General features: G+C 37.1%; 3 protein-coding genes across 4 annotated transcripts; 2 read left to right on the top strand and 1 right to left on the bottom strand.

Moving 5' to 3' along the window:
* The first annotated feature begins 5,549 nt into the window (after positions 1 to 5,549).
* On the top strand, positions 5,550 to 10,189 carry LOC141397849 (uncharacterized). Of its 2 annotated transcripts, XM_073974639.1 has the most exons (4): positions 5,550 to 5,708; positions 9,735 to 9,923; positions 9,995 to 10,028; positions 10,105 to 10,189. In XM_073974639.1, exons 1-4 carry the CDS (start codon positions 5,681 to 5,683, stop codon positions 10,127 to 10,129), a joined length of 276 nt encoding a protein of 91 aa, XP_073830740.1. In that variant the 5' UTR covers positions 5,550 to 5,680; the 3' UTR covers positions 10,130 to 10,189. The 2 variants fall into 2 exon arrangements, with proteins under 2 accessions (XP_073830740.1, XP_073830729.1); XM_073974628.1 differs by having other exon boundaries at positions 9,995 to 10,108.
* A 376-nt stretch (positions 10,190 to 10,565) lies between these two features.
* Positions 10,566 to 13,982, bottom strand: IscU (Iron-sulfur cluster assembly enzyme). Its single transcript, XM_073974612.1, has 2 exons — positions 13,722 to 13,982; positions 10,566 to 11,027 (listed from the first exon to the last, which is right to left on the bottom strand). Exons 1-2 carry the CDS (start codon positions 13,806 to 13,808, stop codon positions 10,647 to 10,649), a joined length of 468 nt encoding a protein of 155 aa, XP_073830713.1. The 5' UTR covers positions 13,809 to 13,982; the 3' UTR covers positions 10,566 to 10,646.
* A 5,771-nt stretch (positions 13,983 to 19,753) lies between these two features.
* Positions 19,754 to 22,177, top strand: Sil1 (Sil1 nucleotide exchange factor). Its single transcript, XM_073974599.1, has 2 exons — positions 19,754 to 20,583; positions 20,650 to 22,177. The coding sequence occupies exons 1-2, from the start codon at positions 20,457 to 20,459 to the stop codon at positions 21,885 to 21,887; spliced, it is 1,365 nt and encodes a 454-aa protein (XP_073830700.1). The 5' UTR covers positions 19,754 to 20,456; the 3' UTR covers positions 21,888 to 22,177.
* The last annotated feature ends 997 nt before the right edge of the window (positions 22,178 to 23,174 follow it).

A 23,174-nucleotide genomic window follows, 5' to 3' on the forward strand; every position in this document is an offset into this window, starting at 1 on the left:
GAGTTCCCCAAAGTGGGGTGATATCTCCGGAACTGTTTAACGTATGCGGATGATTGCACGATCCTGGCGTCGGGTACCTATCCTGATGACATCTGTGAGAGAGTGAACAACTATTTAACCGATCTTACCACCTTTTTCCATTCGAGGAATATGCAGATTTCCCCCACAAAATCTACAGCCACTCTGTTCACCACATGGACAGCGCAGTTTGGACGTGAGTTGAATGTCGTGGTCGACGGTAGCAGAATTCCGACCACAAACTGCCCTAAAATTTTAGGGGTCACATTCGACACTACATTCACGTCGTGCGCACACGCCACAGCTATCTGCGACAAGTTGAAAAGTAGGAACAAGGTCCTCAAGTCCCTGGCCGGCAGCACTTGGGGTGCAGATAAAGAAACCTTGTTGACCACATATAACGCGATAGGTCGGTCTGTGGTAAGCTATGCGGCTCCAGTCTGGTCCCTGAGAAAAAAGGAAAAAGATTCAAACTTGCCAGAATGCCGCCCTGAGAACAGCAACAGGGTGCCTCCTCAAATCTTCAGTGGACCATCTACATGAGGAGGCAAAGATTCTTCCAGTAAAGCAACACAATGAGATGCTTTCGTTGCAGTACCTGCTTGGATGTTACCGTGTGAGCCATCCCAATCACCATCTTGTGGGTGGACCCGACACATTCAGGCAGATCAGGAAGGATATCCATGCTCTAGAGGGAGAGGTCCAACGATACAGGAGATAACCCCTAGATCAACAAGCATATCAAGCAGGTTTGAATAGCATTCACACGGACGCAGTTGCCAAGGCCTTAAGCAATTATAGTGTGAATAAAGTACTCGGAGTACAACGCCTATCTATAGCAGCTGAGGAGCGTCAGCTGCCACGACAAACCAGAGTAGTTTTGGCTCAACTACGCTCGGGATATTGCAGTAGCCTAAATTCTTATTGGGCTGAAATCGACCGCGCCGTACAAAACATCTGCCCAGTATGTGGCATGGGCCCGCACGACTCAAAACACCTTTTTAACTGACCAGCCAAACCTACTCATCTAAAGGTAGAAACACAACAAGTAAAGAAGTATCAGTCGGCTTTGCCGACAGAGATATACCCTCAGCCTGTGGATATTGAAACAATTTTTTCCCAAAAAAACGCATGTATTTAGGGGGTTTTAAAAATTTTGGGCGTTTGAACCAACAAAAATGTTGATCTGGATTAAAGATCAAAAGTTTTGCGGAGGAGATACTAAAAAGAATGGATCTCCAGCCACTACATATGGTACCATAGGAGGTTTTTACACCCTTCGGGCTGTTTGCTTAAGAAGTATGGACTTGCCCCCGAAAAAACTTTTACCATCGCAATTGAGGCAGCGAATGCAAGTTGCTTCAACAAAAATCAAAGTGATTCCATATCAGGTCTTAAAGTGAACTTATCCGAAATTTTGTGTGGGATGTACCGGTTGGAGTGGACAATTATAGTCCATATTTGAACCTGATCTATATCTGGTAGATATATTAGGATGCGTAAAGTATAGACCAATTCGGCCACTCCCTTCAAGAGTTACCGTACGAACAATTTTTCCGAACATTTTTGAACTTTTGTGGGGAAGGTACCTGAAATAGTGGACCGATATGGCTTATCTTCAAACTTAAACTATGTTTGGACAAAATATTACTAAGGCCATATTTTGGACCGAATCGGCAGATCCGTTCGAGAGTTATCTTGCGCTCCAACCACCTCACACGGTGTCATAGGGGTTTTTTGCAACTTTCATGCTATTTTCCCAGGAAGTTTGGACTTGCCCCTGATGAAACTTCTACCGTCGTATGGAGGGCAGTGAATACATGTTGCTAAAACAAAAATCAAAGCGATTCGAGAGATGGCCCTAAACTGAACTTTTCCGACATTTTGTGTGGGAGGTACCCGAAGGAGTGGACCTATTAAGACCATATTGGAACCTCATATTACTCTGGTAGAAAGTTTACGCTATACAAAGTATGGACCAAATCGGTCAATCCCTTCAAGGGTTATCGTGCGCACAAACTTTCCGAACATTTTCGAACTTTTGTGGGGAGGTACCGGAAGGAGTGGACCGATATAGCTCATCTTCGAACTTAAACTAAGTTTGGGCAAAATATTACGAAAGCCAAAATTTTAACCGAATCGGTTCATCCGTTCGAGAGTTATCGTGCGTTCCAGCCAGCAGGACAGACAGACGGACGGACTCCAAATTGTCTGAAACACATTTCGTCCAAACATACTTGGGGTCTAAAACCATTATTTCGATGAGGCACATTTTCATCGTATCAAAGTGTATATACCCTCCTTAGCCTAAAGGCTGAGGGTATAATGAAATACGCCTCTTTATCACGCTCAGTTTCCTGTAAAAGTCCCAATTTACATTAGGCGAGTTTACTTGCGGCAATTGTCAGTTTGATGGAGAAAGAGGTGAGGCATATGGTAACCCTTTGCCTCTCAGCCTCCTCTCTCACCTACAAACTGACAATTGCCGCAAATAAACTCGCCTAATGTAAATTGGGACAAAGACTAAAGGCAAAGTACTACCTAATTCAAATTAATTAGGCAGGGTTTGAATTAGGTAGTACTTGGCCTTTAATCTTTGACATGAAACTGAGCGTGAAAAAAGCGGCGTATTTCATTCTGTTCACACCTAAACTACAGTGGATATGTGGTTACATCCAATCGAAGCACCCACTTTCCTGGAACTGGAACATAAAAACATAATAATAAACACTCTTACAACAACAACAACAAACCTTACCTAGGACTCTATTTAGTCTAGCGCAATTTTTCTAATCTCGCCTTTGAAATCCAAGGCGACCCTGTTTATGTCATGGACCATGGAATGTAGGAGTGCGTATTGAATTACAGCGATCGCGTTGGCTAGGTCATGCAAAAAGCATAAAGAAATCCTACCCCTACAGCCACTCTGTTCATCACATGGACAGCGCAGTTTGGACGTGAGTTGAATGTCGTGGTCGACGGTAGCAGAATTCCGACCACAAACTGTCCTAAAATTTTAGGGGTTACATTCGACACTACATCCACGTCGTGCACACACGCCACAGCTATCTGCGACAAGCTGAAAAGTAGGAACAAGGTCCTCATGTCCCTAGCCGGCAGCACTTGGGGTGCAGATAAAGAAACCTTGTTGACCACATATAACGCGATAGGTCGGCCTGTGGTAAGCTATGCGGCCCCAGTCTGGTCCCCGAGATTATGTGATACGAATTGGAAAAAGATTCCAACTTGCCAGAATGCCGCCCTGAGAACAGCAACTGGGTGCCTCCTCAAATCTTCAGTGGACCATCTACATGAGGAGGCAAAGATTCTTCCAGTAAAGCAACACAATGAGATGCTTTCGTTGCAGTACCTGCTTGGATGTTAACGTGTGAGCCATCCCAATTACCATCTTGTGGGTAGGCCCGACACATTCAGGCAGATCAGGAAGGATATCCATGCTCTAGAGGGAGAGGTCCAACGATACAGGAGAGAACCCCTAGATCAACAAGCATATAAAGCAGGTTTGAATAGCATTCACACGGACGCAGTTGCCAAGGCCTTAAGCAATTATAGTGTGAATAAAGTACTCGGAGTACATCCCCAGGAGCGTCAGCTGCCACGACAAACCAGAGTAGTTTTGGCTCAACTACGTTCGGGATACTGCAGTCGCCTAAATTCTTATTGGGCGGAAATCGATCGCGCCGTGCATATGCCCAGTATGCGGCATGGGCCCGCACGACTCACAACACCTTTTTAACTGCCCCGCCAAACCTACCCATCTAACTCCAGTGGATCTGTGGCTACATCCTATCGAAGCAGCCATTTTTCTGGACCCAGAGCCAGATTGAACAGAGGAACAAACATAATAAAAAAAACACTGTTACAACAACAACAACCCCTATAAAAGTACGTAGAAACAAATCTCTTACCACTGATGCAATAGATAAGTGACCAAATCTATCTTTAAGCCAGGTATTCGAAATTGTAATGAAAATTACGGAAAGATACAGCTTATGTATCAGGCCACTGAAATAAATAAGTACAGTAGCATCCCGATTCTTCGTAACGGTTTCCTATACCTTACATCACCCGATAATTCCTAATATATGTAATAGATCGTCTGTCCCCTTGAAGCATCTAAAAAGTAAAATATAGCCTCAAAGGGTTAATAATTGTATTTTGTCAAAAAAAAAAAAACAACTATTAGTCCGGTCAAAATAGACATGCGTATAAGGGGGAAATATCAAAAATTCCCACAAAGCTGAATTTTGGTGGAGAGCTAGGGTTGGCCATTAGAAGCAACGTCCTAAAAGTCCCCATCGATCCCATGTGTGCAAAACAAATTATTCGGGGTCAAAGGTCATTTTTGGAGGCATTATTCAGTTTTTTAATTTTTCTCAAAAACGGTAAGATTTAGCAAAAGCCGGCTAAAATAAAAGTTGTAGATTTAATAATTGTCTACAAGAGTGGTCTTTATGATTTTTAAAAAAGACTTACCATTTTCGAGATATCGCGATCTAAAGGTCAAATAAAAAAATAGCCGCGTAAGTACATTATGAGGCGAACCGGTTAAAGTAATGACACTATGTGTTAGATACTTTCATAAGCTTTCGAACGATATCCACTTTGCAGTAATCGAATCAGTAGAACCGGGTCTAACCCGGTTTTTAAATTTGGCCTTTCGGGTCGAATAACCGGCGAACCGGATCCGCAACCGTTGAAAATTATACATTTTCGTAATCAGCGCAACAAACCCTACCTTCTGACAAAACTTGAAAAAAATCGGAGAGTTTTCGTTTGGGTCGTTCCCGTTGGGCTTACAATTACACATGTGGGTTAAATGGGCTATTTTTGCATAAAATGACTCTAACATTGAATCACTCTACTAAACACGTTCCGATTTTGTTGGAATTTTTTTAAAATATAGCTATAATTTTGCTCTTCAAGAAAATATATATTTTTGGGGGACAGACTCGGTTACTACGCTTATTTTAGCCGGTTCGTATGAAGATGTCCATATTTCCCTTATAAGTGCATAAAAATCATGTGTTTTTTAGAACAGCTATATCTTAAGAATGGTTCCTTCTAGGGAAAAAAATATAAAGATCAAACTTGTAGATAATTTTTCTGTCTACAATATTTACTTTAGTCACTTTTTGATTAGATCAACTGTTTTCAAAAAATAAATCCGAAAACCTAAAAACCATTAAAATTTGACCTTTGACCCCGAATAACTTTTTTTGCACACATGGGATCGATGGGGGAATTTTTGCTATTTCAATGTCTATTTTGACCGGACTATATTTAACATTCATACATATGCAAATATAAACATATTGGAAAGCGGACGGACAAACATGTGTCAAAAAACAAAACACACATTAAAAAATGATCTAAAATCTCTCTCTGTGACACGTAATGTCCATATTTTTTTTAATTTTTTATTAATGTTTGGGTTTTAAAGCTTCCATTGTTTATTTTTGTTCAGTAGCCGCCGCTTTGAGTGACCGGCTGCTTTTGTTGATCATTAATTTGCGTGTATAAAATCAACAACAAAAAAGCTTTCAGCTTTAGTTGAGATTGAAGTGTAACCTCGGATTAAACTTGTTTATCAAGCGGTGATTTACTTTTCTATTTTCTAAAAACGAACAAAACAACAAAGATGCGTTTTGCTTTGGGATTTTTCTTGGGTAAGTAAATTACATCTGCTATTTATAGTGAAAATAAAAAAGTAATATATAAAATGGTTTGTTGTGGAGTTTTGCATTTAATTCTAAATCACAACAACAATAATTAGTGATTTGAAATCAGTACATACCTCAGTAATTATGTATGTATGTACGTATGTTTCAATTTGTTAATTGTTCCAATTGAAATAATTATGATAACATCGGTCAAATTTTCAGTTATACCTATCTCCATTTTTAATTGACTGTGTGCAAAATTGCTTATCGTCCATCCATCCGATTTTTTGTTTTGTTTTGCAAATTTGTCGTCACACGCCGCTTGCTGAACAACAATTCTGTGGAAATTTAAGTTTTAATTATTCACACAATAAAATCCGGAGTATTCTAATTTATAAATTATGATATTCGACTACACTGGTCAACAAATAATTGGGTACTACAATAAACTTGAAATGTAGATTTGGAATACATTTTCCGATGGTCTATCTTCGAACTTGATTGTTGAGATATAGAGAAATATTACTATGTGCAAATGTTATATTATATCAGAAATCATGGACTTGCCCATGAAAAATTGTATATCATCATGAAAAATTTTAAAACGATCCTTGAACAGGCCTCAATCTTCACATATTCGCAAATTTTGAATTATTGTGAGGAGTTGTCCGTTATAGTCAATCTTCGAACTTGATTTGAGAGACGATTTGCAAAGGTTGCACCATTGTTAAACACTCATTTCCATAGTTATCGTGCCTTCAGTCACTTTATTGGTTACCGTAGGATTTTTTTGTAGCTTTTGGACCTTCATGTTAGGAAGCATGAACTTGCCCACGAAAGACATTATATCGCAGTAAATAGGACCACAAGAAGTTGATTTAGATTACAAAAGCTCTATTCCTTTACGTGCAAGAATCTTCAAGTTTTACCACTTTTTATTCGAAAAGCGATCCTTTACTTCAGACACCATACAATTCATATGGGTGCAGTTTACAACTTTTACCACTTTTGCCGGTTTTACCATTTTCAAAAGTAAAGGAACAGACCAAAAATGATCCTTAAACAGCCCTTAATCTGCACATAAGGGCAAATGTTGATTTTTTGTGAGGGAGGTACCCGAAGTAGGCTTCCGATATAGTCCATATTCGTGTTTGATTTATGTTTTGATAAAAAATATGATGTGAGCCTGCACCATTGTCAGACACTCCTTTCCATAGTTATCTTGCCTTCAAGTCATAGACTTGCCCACGAAAAAAATGTGTCGCTGAAAACTCAACCACAAAGAGTACTTTCAGTAAAAATTTCAAAACTATCCTAGAACCCCTAAACTGGACATAAGTCAAAATTTGGACTTTTGACAGGAAGGGAGTTTCCCGAAGTTGTTGTCTGACATAGACCTTATGGAACTTAATGCACTTTTGGGTCATTATCTTGGAAAGTATGGACTTGCCGCCAAAAAAATTGTACCGTCGTAATAGGGCAGTGAGGACAACTCGTTTCAAGAAAATGTCAAAACAATCCGTGACTAGATCTGGCATACTATCGATAGCCCGAATATCATTTTGATTGCTGCCGAAAACATAGGTTACATCGGCCACCAAAACAAGTCATTTGGGTTATCTGTAGCGAATTATTAAAATCATATGAAGTTATTCCGAACGAAATTTCCCCGTGAGTTCTTTCACATTCTCCCTTAAGCTGTAACGGCGGAAAGATAAAACCCACGGGGAATTGTCGTTCAGAATAACCCCCATAATTTCTTCAGAGTCCGTTATATAAACAAAGATTTGATCAAAACTATAGTCCGACTATCGATAGTTTGCCACCTCTATCCGAAACATGTCCTTAAACTGCAATTTTTTCGAAAAATGTAGAATTTAGGCATATCTGAGAATTCCATTTGAAATTCGAATTATTTTATTTATAATTTGAATTTTTTCATTTGTATTTCGAGTTATTTCATTAGTAATCCAAATTTTTCCATTTGTAATTTGAATTATTTCGTTTGTAATTTATAATAAACAATTTAAAATACAAATGGAAAATTTCGAATTACAAATATATAAATTCAAATTACAAATGAAATTTGTTTTACCAAAGAAAAACACAAATTATAAATGAAATAATTCGAATTTCGATTGGAATTCTCAAATTACAACTGAAATTATTCGAATTACATGTGAAAATGGTGTAGAGCTGAGCTGACTATCGATAGTCCGGCTATCGTTTTGATTGCTGTCGTAAAACTGAGGTTGGGATGTCTGTCGCGAATTATTAAGGGGTCGATTATGCTTTGCCACTAAACTTGAGTTGTGTTGTCAATTACCAGCGCAACTGAGATGAAATGATGTATTGTTGATGTCAACCCAACTGGGTGGTCAATAAACGATCAGTGTTTTTTCAAACTTGTGAACTCTATATTCAATCCAAAACACACAATTCGAAAAAAGAACTACTTTAAAATGATAAGTTGAGTGGAATTATTTTTTGATGATGAAGAAAATGTGCAGGACATTGCATCTATTAGAAGAAATTTGAGGGACAAGTCGAATCCTTTCGAATTGCCATCTGCACTGTAAGTTGATTCTCATGTTGGAAAGATCTGTATAATCAGTAAATTATTTTAGATTTAAGGCGTATCTTCGATTGCCGTAGTTTACATTGTGTAAACGTTAAAGGATGTATTTTAAAAGAGAGAAGTTTCCAAAAGTCCCATGGCAATGATTGCAATTGCATGGCTCAATCTACATTGTCGAACGAATTGAAGAAAGTTGTCCACTCAATTGTGCCAAAATTGCAAAATTGGATCGTTTCGAAGTTGACGGAGGGGGAAAAAAGACAAACTAAAAATCATTTTCAAAAACGTGCCGATCGAATCACATAATTAGACCTCTGTAGAGTTATTGCGCGCACCATTTTGGCTTGAACTTTGGAGTTGGTAATGTTCGCATCAGTGGACCGATATGGCGCATCTTTGAACAAGATCGAAGTTTGGACAGAATATTACGAGGAGCAAAGTTTGGAAAAAAACGGTTCATTTGTTCAAGAGTTCTTGGGCGCTCCAGCCAGCCGGACATATCGACTCTAAAACGGATTTCATCCAAACATAGTTGTTTCGATGAGGCACATTTTTGATCGTTAATGGGGTATGTTTTGAAACACACTTCACCTCTCACTTCACGCCTAAAGCATTTTGTTCGCCCCATTCACTCCCATTTTTTGCGAATTTCATGCGGCTAAGATTCATTAGGTTATTTAAAAAGAAGAGTACGCTCTAGTCCGTCCATAAAATACTCGAAAAATAAGCGTAAATGTGGTGAACAAAATGCTTGAGGCGTGAAGTGTGTCCCAGAACATACCGGAATACTTTTAATACTTGGTAAATACTTGAGTATATCCTCGGGAAATTCATCTAAATAATAGGTATAAACTATTTAGCTCCCAAACTAATTGCAGCCGATCGTCACATTTTTCTAAAATGTATTTTGTTTGCTGGGCTTTTGGTATTGAAAATGGTAGTATGGGTCCAATTTAGATATAGTCCCATAAATTACAATCAGTGGTTTAATTATTCTCAGTGGCTCTCCAAAATGTGTTTGTATAGGGATACCTGTAGATACACCTGTAGATACATATCAAATATTTGAGGGTTTAAGTCAGAGTTTCAAAATTTTCTATTCAGTGGCCTTCGATCTATAGAGGATAATTTTTATTTGTTTATGAACAAACGTTCAGAAGAATAGTTTACTTACCCCGAAGTCTGCTGTTGAACATGGAAAAATATATATCAATCATAAATTCATGTTACCGTCTAGAGTATTTCTTAACACTTCTTTCATAATATTCAAAAATTATTGCGTTAGACGATGTTGCTTTAGACATCCTAATGTACACTGCGACTATCATGATTTAATATTATTCTGATTATTAGGCCAAATTTAATGACTGCTGATAGAAAACATACAATCATTCTTAATAGTTAATAAATAGATATTAATTTTTTAAACTATATACAAATTTTCTTACTTTCAGTGATTTGCTTGGTGGCCCTGTCCATGGCTGGACCTGCCAAAAATAAACAAGCACCCGCATGTTCGGCAAATTGTGGTGAAAAATATGAACCAATTTGTGCCAAAGCCAAAAATGGAAACAAGGAACGACTCTTGACCTTTGGAAATGAATGTGTTATGGGCAATTACAATTGTCAACACAGTGATGATCGTAAGTTTCTCAAAAACCTCAAAGAAAATATAATATTAAATTAATAATGAAAACTTATTTAAATATTACAGCCTATGAAATGAAATCCAAGGGAGAATGTGGTGGCAATGTCAGTGTACGTTTATCCTAAATGTGTCTTGTAAACATGAAAGAATAACAATAAAAATTTAATTTTTTGTAACAATGTCAGTGTACGTTTATCCTAAATGTGTCTTGTAAACATGAAAGAATAACAATAAAAAATTTAATTTTTTGTAACAATTAAAGCATATAATTTATTTTTGTATATATTTTATTTTATTTATTTATTTTTCTGTCAGGTTTAAGAAGAAAAGCTGTTTAATATATTTATGTATTTTAAGTGCAAAAACGTTTTTCATATTTTTTGTATGACAACGTTTTGTTTTCAATCTTTACATTCTTTTACAATCAGACTTGCGCTTTTACTTCTTCACAAAAACTAAATCCTTAATGTATATTCATCTTAAATAGTTACCATTAAAGAAAACTTTCCAAGAAAGCCATTCTTATATTTTTATACAGCATTTCATTTCATTTCACTACAAAAATAGTTAGTCAACAAGTTTAAACTAGGCATACCCTATGAGTACTAAAAAACTAGATAATTTTCGTTTGTTGCTATTGTTTTTTTTTTTTTTTGCTTTAGGGAGAAAATCCAAATCGAAGTCTCCATAAAGCTTAATTTTCAATAAGACAATTTTTTTAATTGGCTTCCTGCTTCTTTTGTTGTTTGACTTTGTAATCGGCCAAAGCCGCCTTAATGGCATCCTCAGCCAACATTGAGCAATGCAATTTGACGGGGGGCAAACGCAACTCCTTGGCGATATCGGTATTTTTCAATTTACCAGCTTCATCAATGGTCTTGCCTTTAACCCATTCAGTGGCCAATGAACTGCTTGCAATGGCTGATCCACATCCAAAGGTTTTAAATTTGGCATCAATAATTTTGCCATTTTCATCGACTTTAATTTGCAATTTCATCACATCACCACAGGCTGGGGCGCCAACAAGACCCGTGCCGACAGTCGAGTCTTTTTTATCTAAAGAACCAACATTACGTGGATTTTCGTAGTGTTCAACAACCTAGAATGAAATATATAAACAAAAATATGTTAATAAATTATGAGTGTAAAACAACAAGAAGTACACGAGAGGTTTATCAATTGAAGACAGTAGTCGAGAGATAATAGCTGTTGTTTACAAAATAACATGTAGAAAATAAATCGGAGGGTGGTGGGAACAACTTCTGGGAAAAGGCAACAGATGTTGCTAATTATAACTGGTTTCTTAATAATCTTGGATTTTGGTTATATAGCAAGACTGGAAATAGAACTTAATGGAGTTTGATTGGGATTTAAATTGAAAATAAATACGAATACATACACCTGTCTATCAAAATATTATCTCGAAAGTAGTGTTTGTAGAATTTTTACTTCATCATTTCCATTTTACTCAACTTAATGCCCTGCATAGTAAGCTCATATTAAAAGAAGTGCTCTAATAATTTGGAAAACAAACGAAAGGAATTCCGTTCTTATAAATAATATTCCCACATACATCCCAGAAGAGAGCAAGGTCGATTATTTTTTAGAACTTGTGGGCTGCTATGAGAAGACCTTGAGACAGTGTCATATGAGAAAAACTTGTGGTCTTCTATGAGAAGAACCGGTGGTCTTCCATAAGAAGATCTTGTAGTCTTCTATGCGATGACCCTGACTTTATGGGAATGCCTTGTGGTTTTCTTTGTGAGGACTTTGTGGCCTTCTATCAGAAGACCTTGTGATCTTGATCTTCTATGAGAAGACCTTTTGATTTTCTATGAGAAGACTTAGTTGTCTTCTATGAGAAGACTTAGTTGTCTTCTATGAGAAGACGTAGTTGTCTTCTATGAGAAGACTTAGTGATCTTCTATGAGAAGACCTTTGGGACTTCTATGAGGAGACCTTTGGGTCTTCTATGAGAAGACTTTAGTTGTCTTCTATGAGAAGACTTAGTTGTCTTCTATGAGAAGACTTAGTGATCTTCTATGAGAAGACCTTTGGGACTTCTATGAGGAGACCTTTGGGTCTTCTATGAGAAGACTTTGCCGTCTTCTATGAGAAGAAATTTCGGTTTTCCATGAGTAGAATTGATGACCTTTTATGAGAAGACTTCGGAGTCTTCTAAAAGAAGACCTTGTCGTCTTCTAGAAGAAGACTTTTTTGTCTTCTATGAGAATACTTAGTGGTCTTCTATGAGACAATTTTATAGATGAGAAGACCTTGTGGTCTTCTATGAGAAGAACGTGAACGCATTTTACATTTAACATGACCTTGAGGATGACTTCTTGGTCCTTTCGCCAGGCAATGCAGCTACAACTTTTAATATTTGTTCCTTTCCAACGCTTCCATCTCAGCATGTTTGCAAAAGATGAAGGGTGTCGAACGTGACGCCCGAGTCTATTATGTTACATCTTTTGTCCACTATGTGAGGATGATAGATGAGGACTCAGGGTGTTAGATATTTAAGCTCGTGTCGATTTCTTTAATATCTCTGTCAGTCGACATATGTAACTGCGCAGTCTTCAATGGTTATTAACTGTTTGCAGAAGGTTGCTGCAATGCGGAATGGGGGTTTGGATGTGGTTGTCCCGGAATTAAATTATCACATTATCATTCGGTCAAGCGCTTTCTAATTATGTGTTACTGCCCAGTGGATCCGAGACCTAATTCATATAAGTGCTCGCGCCCTTAGCTCTTTTGTTGTGGGGCTTCATGCTTAAGTTCGTGTTGATTTCTTTAATGTCTCTGCCAGTCGATATATCTGTACAGTCTGCAATGGTTATTAACTGTTTGCGGTAAGGTGTTATAGATGTTGTTTCCCTCTGGATTCGAGAGATTTATAATATTGTTCTACTGCCGTGTGGATCCGACATCTGATTCATTAAGTTCTCTGCCCTTAGGTATTTTGTTGTTGGGTTCCATTTTGTTCCATCTTCCTCTCCTTGGTGACAATTTTTAGTACGATGTTTATTTTTTCAACTAAGGTTATGCACTTCTTGCAGGTTTTGTAAGATGATTTTAAGACATTTTCATCTTCAAATGTTTATCATGAAAATGTTTTTCTATCGATTTGTTTGAGAGAGCACTCAGCTGACGTTCAGTAGAATTACGTCTTGAATGCCCTCGCGATATCACCTGCACTTCTATTGGATGTGTTTAAAGATGAATTCTCTATAAGAGTGCTATGATTTTCTTTAGAACATTTTATATTGACCTAATCAATATAAACAGATTTATCGGTGGTATAATTTCAGATTGATAGGGTGATTGGTTAACTACAATAGGATTAAGCTTATTTTTATTATAAATAACTACTAAAAATTGTCATAATGGATGACGAAAAGGAAATCTAGTATAAGTTAAATTCTATGTCACTACCCCTTATTCCATCTATTCTATTCACATTATCCCCTCACTCTATCTTACAATTTCACCACATTATAATTTGACGATTGCCAAAAAAATCAAAACAAAACAGCCGGCAAATAGGCCTTCACTTTCTTCCCTACCCCCATCTTCAAACTATATTGAGTATATAACGGAGGCATGTTGTTAACTAAATTAACTAAACAAGACCTTGAAATATTCCTCGGTACTCATTGTACAACAATAAACTACTACAACAACGACAACAAAAACATTCGATAGCTAATCACACTATAAATTTATAAGGGAAGAAACTTTATTTAAACTTTAGGAATTCAATCAACAAAGATCTCTACCTACAAATACTTACATTCTCGTGATATAATGCAACGGGAATACTTTGAACACGTCTCAATGGAGCCTGCAACAGGCGTGATACTCTGGTCAATGATGCCATTTTAAAGATTTATTTGAAGAAAATCAGGGAAAATTTACGTCGTACCACAGGAAAATTGAGAACTGTTGTGAAATAATCTGAAAAATATATTCTGCGTTGTTCTTGTTACGCGCAGTTATTTTTTATTTTCTCACTGTCAGCCAGCAGCTGTCAGAATTAATTAAAGTAATCGGGTAGTCGTAAGTGTGTTGCAACGCCGTTGATTATTACGGTAGCTTTACGCCGTTATTATTTAACGAAAAATAAAAAATACAAGCTCTGTTCCAGAACTAAAAAGTTTTTACAATTTTTACTACTTTTACACATTTTGCGTTCCCGTACACAAAATTTATATGAAAATCGTTTACGACTTTTACAACTTTTACGACTTTTACCACTTTATAAAGTACGGGAACAGGCCAACAAATTGAATGTTTAATAGCTTTGTTCCTTTACTTTTTTAATGGTAAGAGTGGTAAAAGAGATAAGTGTCAAAATTGCTCTCTCATGAACATTTTTACCAGAAAAGTAAAGGAACGAAAAAATGGTAGATCCGGCAGCAATGTCAAAAACAAACATAAAAAAATCAATTTTCGTCTTTTATTTCACAGTTTTTAATTTAGTTTTGTCAGCGTTCGAATTTTTCTTCTGCTTTTCGTCCATTTTCTTCTTCATTGTGAAATAATCGTCAAACAAAAGTGGAAAAATCAGTTCTGCCATTTTTTACCTGCAGAAATTTTGCTGGTAGCCTGTGGTAGAAGAGAAAGCCATTTTCGCTCTCTCTCCACTCTCACTCTCTTAAAAATTGCTTCCAGTTTTGCCACTTTTCGGGGTTAAGGAACGCTTTGCAGGTTAAAAATGGTAACAAATGGTAAAAATGGTAACCTCAGGTAAGTAAAGGAACACAGCTAGTATTACTCTCTGAGGAAAGTACTTGCTGGATAATTCTGGGAAAGTAACCAGACAGACTTATGCTAAGTTTACATTTACGAAATCCACTTGATTTCAGCTGTCAATTCCATAGCTCAAACGTCAAATGAAATCTCATCTGAAATCCATTGGATTTCATTTGACGTTTAACCTATGGATTTGACAGTTCAAATCGAGTGGATTTCGTAAATGTAAACTTAGCATTACTGTTTAAATGCATCAATAGTTACCATTTTAATTTTTCGAAACTATTTTGTTGATATTTATGTGTTATTTGGTCTGTTCCTTTATTTTTGAAAATGTAAACTGCTTCTTTATGAATGGTATGGTGTCCGAAGTAAAGGAACGCTTTTCGAGTAAAAAGTGGTAAAACTTGAAGATTCTTGAACGTAAAGGAACAGAGCTATTTTGTATGTATACGTAAACAAACATCAGCTGACAGTTTATATCCTCGAAAAGCTAGCCCTGCGTTTACAAATGACAGGACAGTTGACTTCATGTATTGATTGTCAAAATCGCACAACTTGCCTGTGTGACGTAGGCGTCCAGACAACTGCGAAAACAGTTGTAAAATTATGAATGAAAATCACCGATTTCTTTTTGTTTTCCGTTCACATATTTTGGTTTGTACATATTCTTTTGTTTTCAGCACATTTGAATTATCATCTCACTTCTTTTTCACAAAAATGTCAAAAATTTGTCAACCCGGCTGTCTGTCATGGTAGAATGATAAAAGGTAGTCGCATCTGTCAAATTTATATAAATACAACCCTGTATGTCTGTACGGGAGCGTGTCACATACAGAACAACAACAATACGGCATGACATTTCACAACAAAAACAAAATATAGTTTGTTTATATTTTGAAATACATATGTATGTAAAAAAACCTTTATACGTACTTTTTGTGAAAATAAAAAAAGAAAAAACCAAAACAAATCATTGTTTTGTATTTTTGAAGCTGGCGCGTCATCGGATATGGAGACCAAGTGCTGAAAGATGGGCTATGAACACTTGGAATGAAAGACACAAACTGATTTCCTGGTGCAAAATATGTTCTATGTTGGCATGCCATTTGTTTGGCATGTGGAACATAGAACGGGAATTATATTAAGACAAGAGCCGAATACTTCGCTTTCCTTAAAATACTGCAAATAGTCCCCATCAAAATCTCTTGAAGAAATCCTGTTTGGCTCTCCTCAAGAAATCTTTAGCAAATTACGTTCGTTATCCTTTATGGCTCAATTTGTTAGTTTTAGTCAAGTACATCTTTGTTTTTTTTCGTACCTACTGTAAATATTAACGTTAATTATATTGAACACCAAAACACCATAGTTTTTATATCCTTTTTGGGACGTGTAAGTACGATAATTATTGTCATAATTTTTATATCCTAAAAATCTTTAAAGAAAATCTATTTTTGGTCCCTTTCAACCTCCAGGAATATACGTTTATTATGCATATTGGTCCTCCTTTTGAACTTTAAGCAAACGAAGGTACTATAAACACATACATATGTACCTATGTTTGGACGAAATCGGTTTCAGAAAATTTGGAATCGGTTTAGACGTGTATGTCTTTCCGCCTGTCTTTCTGGAACGCGCGGGAACCTAATGTTTTCACCAAGCTTAGTTTAAATTCGTAGATCGGTCCACTCCTTCCGGTACCTTCCCCAGAAAAGTTTAAACATTTTCGCTAAAATGGTTTGCACAATTAATCTCGATGAGAGCAGCCGATTTGGTCTATGCTTTGCACATCGTAATATTTATTCCAGACGTAGATAAGGATCCAATATGGCCTATATCGGTCCATTCCTTGGGGTACCTCCCACACAATATTTCAAAATTATTCTCAAATGTGCCGGTGAAGGACATGCGTCGGATTGTTTTGAAATCTTTACAGCAGGTAGTCCTCGTGGCTTATATTACGGTGCACAATGAGTAGATTGATCCATTTGGTCCAAAGTTTACACATCGTAATACGGCTTTCATACTTACTTCAAATTTGAAAGTGGATATCATATATGGAGGTACCTATTCACAAAAGTACAAACTTTTTTCCTGTTCTCGGATAAAATTCTAAAGTTTACTTATCATAGTTTTTGAAGTTCTTACTACAATAGTATTACATTCTGTTTGGGAAGTACATTCTCCTCGAGATGATAGTTGCAAAAAACTACACATATAAACCAGAATTATCTCTTTTTATCCATTGGAATAACCTTGGCTGGAACGCTAATAACTATCGAGCGGAATAACCGATATTTCTTCCAAACTTGGTTTTTATTCGAAGATGGTCCAAATAAGTCCATGTTTTGGTTTAACTCCCCATAAACGCTCACTCCGAATTTTAGGTATTTTGAAGATTTTAGCCACATCAGAACTAGGTTTACTTCTTTTATTTGTGTCACAGACTGAGCAAAGCCGACAATAAGCACTTCCGCTCGTCGCTAATAAATTTTTCGTTCCTTGGAACATTTATAAATTAAACAATTCCGTCACAATTCTATTTGTTATATGAATATAAGCTATTTTTCAATTATTTAACTATTCGATTTCAATTTGATGATATATTTTATAATGACAAATGTCGTTTTGTATGTGTTTGTGTACAATTTTTACCATGTCAAACAACATCAGTTTGACAATGAATGTACTTCAAATTCAAAACATGAAAAAAATTTAAATCAGCTGTTAGCATGAAATTACCTTTCTTGTTATACCATGGCTGTCTGTGAAAAACTGATGGACAGCTGAGAGACAAACGACAAATGTATGCATGTGTTAGTAAATCAGAGTTGTATTAGAAGACAAACTGTCTGGTGTAAACGCCTAGTAAGTGTAACCAGCAAAGATTAACCCACTGCATCTATTAAACACAGTGGGTTAACCTTCAATAGTGTAAGTCCCAATTTACATTAGGCGAGTTTACTTGCGGCAATTGTCAGTTTAATGGAGAGAGAGGTGAGGCATATGGTAACCCTTTGCCTCTCAGCCCCCTCTCTCACCTACAAACTGACAATTGCCGCAAGTAAACTCGTCTAATGTAAATTGGGACTAACGGGGGTATAAGGCCATGTTTATATTATAGCCTTTTGCAGGGTTATACCTCGGTTACACTATTGAAGGTTAACCCACTGGGTTTAAAAGATCTAGTGGTTTAATCTTTGCTGGTTACACTTAGCTTTTCGAGGGTATAAACTGTCAGCTGATGTTTGTTTACGTATACATACAAAATAACTAATAAAGTCGTGTGTTACACTTTTACAATTTCTCGTACGAGATATCGTCCCCTCTTTGCTCATATTGGTATATTTTACACACAGGGATACATTTTTTTATCTTACATTTTGTTAAAAAAGTGTCTAATGAAAAAAAAATAAATAATTTTATGATTTCCAAATAACTTTAGATTTATTAACTCCATAAAATCTCATGCGACCAATCATAAACGTGTAAAACACGACAAGCTCTGTTCAAAACAGTTGCAACTTTTGGTACTTTTTGAGTAGAGTTGGATTTTTTGCACAAATACCGAATACAACACTGTATTTTTGGTGGATTTGTGCCGCATTTAAAATTAACCCAGCCATGAGAGGATTTAATTTTTGTATGGCACATCTGGTCAGATTTGAGCAGATTAATCAAATAAATCCTCATGAAGTGGGTTAACCCGGCAAAAGGCTGTAGTGTAACCGTGCTATTAACCTTCTTAATGAGGATTTATTTGACGTATACGCAAAGGAATTGACATTTGAAACCCAGTGGGTTTGTTAAATCCGGTTATATATAAACGTACTATAAACGTCAAATAAATCCTCATAAAGAAGGTTAACCCGGCAAAAACCTCTAGTACAAACGACGGACTGCATCGAAGGATGCAGTGAAGTCATAACTATACATTGCATCACTTCCATTTTTTTTTTGCTGGGATCAAGGCAAATTTATACCCCGGTTACAACTAACCAGATTAACCCAGTGGGTTTGGGTTTCAAATGTCAATTCCATAGCGCAAACGTCATAAAAATCTCATGAAGTGGGTTAACCCGGCAAAAAACTCTAGTGTAACCGTACTATAAGTCGAATGAAATTTTAAAATTTATGTCTGTTCCATTCGGTTTAAAATATCGAAAGAATCAAAAACAATTTCAATACATTTTCGGAAACAGCTGACTTTCTTGCAAGTTCTTACAAAATGTTGTTCGATAACGTTCTGCAATTGAGAGAGAGGTCGAGAGAGTAAAACTCATTGAGAGAGGTTGCTGGAACTTGCTGAGTAATTATTGCTGGGAAAGTTATCGTACACACCTTACGTTCCTAAAGTATAGTACACATTGACAAGCAAAACTGACAGTCATCGAGGTCTATTTCGTGAATATCAAAGCCTAATTGAAAAATTTCTTTTATAATCTCTAAATAATATCGTAAATATTGTATTTCAAACGTTTTTTGCTAAATAAAAGTTGTTATTTGCCGGAAAATTGTCCTTAAAGTACGCTGACTGTCAGTTTTGACTGTTAGTGTGTACTCCCCTTTATGGTTGTATGTTCGTTTTTCTGTTCAATCTGCCTCTGGGTCTATCTCCAGTTCAAGGAAAGTGGCTGCTTCGATGCTTGAGTTAGATGAGTAGGTTTGGCGTGGCAGTTGAAAAGGCTTTTGTGTCGTGCGGGCCCACGAGCAGCATACTGAGCAGATGTATTGCACGGCGTGGTCGATTTCCGCCCAATAAGAATTTAGGCGACTGCAATATCCCGAGCGTAGTTAAGCCAACCGTGGTGCAATGGTATGCACGCCCGCCGTTTTTCAACGGTGGGAAAATACCCCTCAGTAATGTTGGCGACATTTCCTGAGTATTTCAGCCTTGAAAAACTTCTCCACAAGTGGTGTCTTAAGACACGCCGTTCGGACTCGGCGATAAACAGTAGGTCCAATATCATTGAGCTAAATATGAATCGGGTGCACTCATTGATATGAGAGAAGTCACCCTTGTCCCGGTATGGGATGTTGTGGAACAATGTTGTTTTTTTTTTGTTTTAGTTGAGCCAAAACTACTCTGGTTTTGTCGTGGCAGCTGACGCTCCCCAGCTGCGATAGATGGGGGATGTACTCCGAGGACATTATTCACACTATGTTTGCTTATGGCCTTAGCAACCGCGTCCGTGTGAATGCTATTTAAACCTGCTTGATATGCCTGTTGATCTAGGGGTTCTCTCCTATATTGTGGGACCTCCCTCTCTAGAGCATGAATATCCTTCCAACAATCCCATAGCAGCGGGTTTTTTCGTACCGGATTGACCCGGAAACACGGAACCACACAACATCAGCGTTCCGGCCAGCGGCTTCCAACTCAGTGTACATGTGTTCGTATTTGTTTGAATGCCTGCTCCGAATTCTTTTGGTCCGTGCCGGGACGGAGGAAAATCCAGGACCAATTTATTTGTGCTCAGTTTGTCACATTCGTCACATCTTCACCCAAAAATAAGTTGGTCTGTTCCTTTACTTTTGAAGGCCTCGACACATAAGAAGCACGGCATTCTTGCTTAGGTCATATCTGGTAAATGACTAAAGACCAAGTTCAAAATTGACCGGCCTAGTACATAGGGGTTTTCAGTGAATCATTCTTTGTTGAACCTGTTCCTTCATTTATCAGCTGTTCAATGTACACGTAAAGTTAGTTATTATTTGTAATTTTCTGCGTATAAGTCAAAATAATAATAATTATCAAAGAAATACTAGAAATATGAAACCATACACTCTTCTAATTGTCTTGGGGCTATTAGCCACTGCAGGATGGGCAAAGGAGAGCAATGAAGTGAAGAAGAATCAAACATTTGTGGCGACACATGAATGGCAAGAAATTCCAGAAGGTATCATCAACTCGATTTTACTATTCTATGGTCATTGTTGTTTATGTTCTTTTTCTATTCCTTTAGGACAAGGAATACCTCAGGGTTTACATGTACGTATTAACTTGCAGACTGGAAAGAAGGAAGCCAAACTGCTCGATGAGACGGATGAAAGCAGTAATGATCCTCTAAAAGTTATACACAAAAATGGTGCATTGGCAGTGCTGCCTGATGAATATGATATGGTAAAAGAGGAGGTGGAAGAAGATGATGAAGGTGAAGCAGGAAAACCCAAGAAAATCAAACATTTAGATGAAGCCCTTAAAAGGATTGGCATTGATTATACACCCGAAGAGCGATTGGAAAGTATTAAACGTGAATTTCGTTCATATGAGGAACTCAAGAAGACTTTTGAGGGCATGCGAAAGGCATTTAAGACTGATGGTGAAATCATTGTGCAACTAATAGAGGAATACCACAATATTACCAAGGACAGCAAAGATGTGGAGACCCGAATTAAGACACAAACACAAATATTGGAAAGTTTCAATTATCTCATGTCACAATATGATAATGCCCTGCTATTTGTGGATCAAGGTGGTCTGGATCAAGTCATATTGCCAACACTGGTTAATCAAACTCATGTGGGTTTGAAGGTTGAGGTAATGCGTGTCTTGGGTGCCATGTGTCAAAACAATCCCAAAGTACAAATTAAAGTTTACGAACGTAATGTTGGATCCCATCTTACTCAAATCTTAATGAGTTCTACGCGCACCGAGGAACTATCCACTGCCTTGTATGCCTTTAGCAGTTTACTGCGGAAATTTCCACATGCCCAGCAGCGCATCCTTTCAACATCTGGGACACAAGCCTTGGTCTCAGTACTGGGTAAAGAGGCAGAATTAAAAATTAAAGCCAAAGCTGCGACCATTATCAATGATATAATTGTGGAAAAAGAATTAGTTTTGTCCAAATCATCAGCCGACGATGATCCATTAGCGGCGGCTCAGTATGCTGAATTAAGTTTTCCCGAATGGTTGGAGGCTAATTCCTATTGTGAAACAATGGACGCTCTGGTTACCACTAACCTTTATGAATTCCTCGAGGTACCTGATATTTTGGAATATATCATAAACGCCCTGGATAATACAAAGACGTTTTGCTCACCGTTATGGTCTCAAAGTCCACAATTTCGACACGTCCTCTTAACGTTACGAAATCGTTATTCACAATCTGAAGATGAATATCGTTTAGATATAGCAAAATTGTTAAGAACCTTAATAGATAAATTATATCCCGATTCAATTCGACACGATGAGTTCTAAACTCTTCACAGAACGTGTCTATAAACTTTGGATCTTAAGAATACTTAAAGGCTGTTTTTATCCCTCATAGAGTTTCTAGTTTTTCTCTCTCCTATTCCTATGGTATATTCCTAATTGTCCCCATGTGTGATTTTCCTAGTGAGTAATTTTTTATTTAATTTTGAAGACTTACTATTTTCGTAATTAATTTAGTTTATATTGCATGCGAGTTTTTTGTATTTCTTATTTAAGCGTTAAGTTCGGACTGCACAAGAAGAATAAATGTAAAGCAAACGAAACAAATGAAAAAATGTTTTATTGTTGTAAGATATCGAAAGGGACGAGGTTCCTTAGAAGAACTTGGGTACTGTACAAAATTAAAAAAGAAATTTTAAAGGATGAGGGTACAAATGTTTTCATGTGTGTACAGTGCATTCATAAGCAGTAGTTTATCTAGGACAAGAACCGTATATGTCCTTTCAATCACACAACTTCCAATTGGAAAATTTCTTGCAGTTTGAATCCTTGGTTTTGTGTTGGTAATTGAAAATTTATCTGGGCGAATTCACTTTGGGATATGTGGAAAAATATAGTTAAAAATCCACGCCTGTGGCTCTTGGGATATGTGGAAAAATATAGTTAAAAAATCCACGCCTGTGGCTCTTGGGATATGTGGAAAAATATAGTTAAAAAATCCACGCCTGTGGCTCTTGGGATATGTGGAAAAATATAGTTAAAAAATCCACGCCTGTGGCTCTTGGGATATGTGGAAAAATATAGTTAAAAAATCCACGCCTGTGGCTCTTGGGATATGTGGAAAAATATAGTTAAAAAATCCACGCCTGTGGCTCTTGGGATATGTGGAAAAATATAGTTAAAAAATCCACGCCTGTGGCTCTTGGGATATGTGGAAAAATATAGTTAAAAAATCCACGCCTGTGGCTCTTGGGATATGTGGAAAAATATAGTTAAAAAATCCACGCCTGTGGCTCTTGGGATATGTGGAAAAATATAGTTAAAAAATCCACGCCTGTGGCTCTTGGGATATGTGGAAAAATATAGTTAAAAAATCCACGCCTGTGGCTCTTGGGATATGTGGAAAAATATAGTTAAAAAATCCACGCCTGTGGCTCTTGGGATATGTGGAAAAATATAGTTAAAAAATCCACGCCTGTGGCTCTTGGGATATGTGGAAAAATATAGTTAAAAAATCCACGCCTGTGGCTCTTGGGATATGTGGAAAAATATAGTTAAAAAATCCACGCCTGTGGCTCTTGGGATATGTGGAAAAATATAGTTAAAAAATCC

Source organism: Musca autumnalis, unplaced genomic scaffold (genome assembly GCF_047663935.1).
Source record: "Musca autumnalis isolate F117 unplaced genomic scaffold, ASM4766393v1 scaffold_1, whole genome shotgun sequence".
NCBI classification, from domain to species: domain Eukaryota; kingdom Metazoa; phylum Arthropoda; class Insecta; order Diptera; family Muscidae; genus Musca; species Musca autumnalis.

Coding starts and splice junctions, on each gene's coding strand:
- LOC141397849 (XM_073974639.1), top strand. CDS start 5,681: ATGCGTTTTGCTTTGGGATTTTTCTTGG. Junction 9,924..9,994: donor TTGTCAACACAGTGATGATC/GTAAGTTTCTCA, acceptor TAAATATTACAG/CCTATGAAATGAAATCCAAG. Junction 10,029..10,104: donor TCCAAGGGAGAATGTGGTGG/CAATGTCAGTGT, acceptor AATTTTTTGTAA/CAATGTCAGTGTACGTTTAT.
- IscU (XM_073974612.1), bottom strand. CDS start 13,808: ATGGCATCATTGACCAGAGTATCACGCCTGTTGCAGGCTCCATTGAGA. Junction 11,028..13,721: donor TTGCATTATATCACGAGAAT/GTAAGTATTTGT, acceptor ATTTCATTCTAG/GTTGTTGAACACTACGAAAA.
- Sil1 (XM_073974599.1), top strand. CDS start 20,457: ATGAAACCATACACTCTTCTAATTGTCTTGGGGCTATTAGCCACTGCA. Junction 20,584..20,649: donor ATGGCAAGAAATTCCAGAAG/GTATCATCAACT, acceptor CTATTCCTTTAG/GACAAGGAATACCTCAGGGT.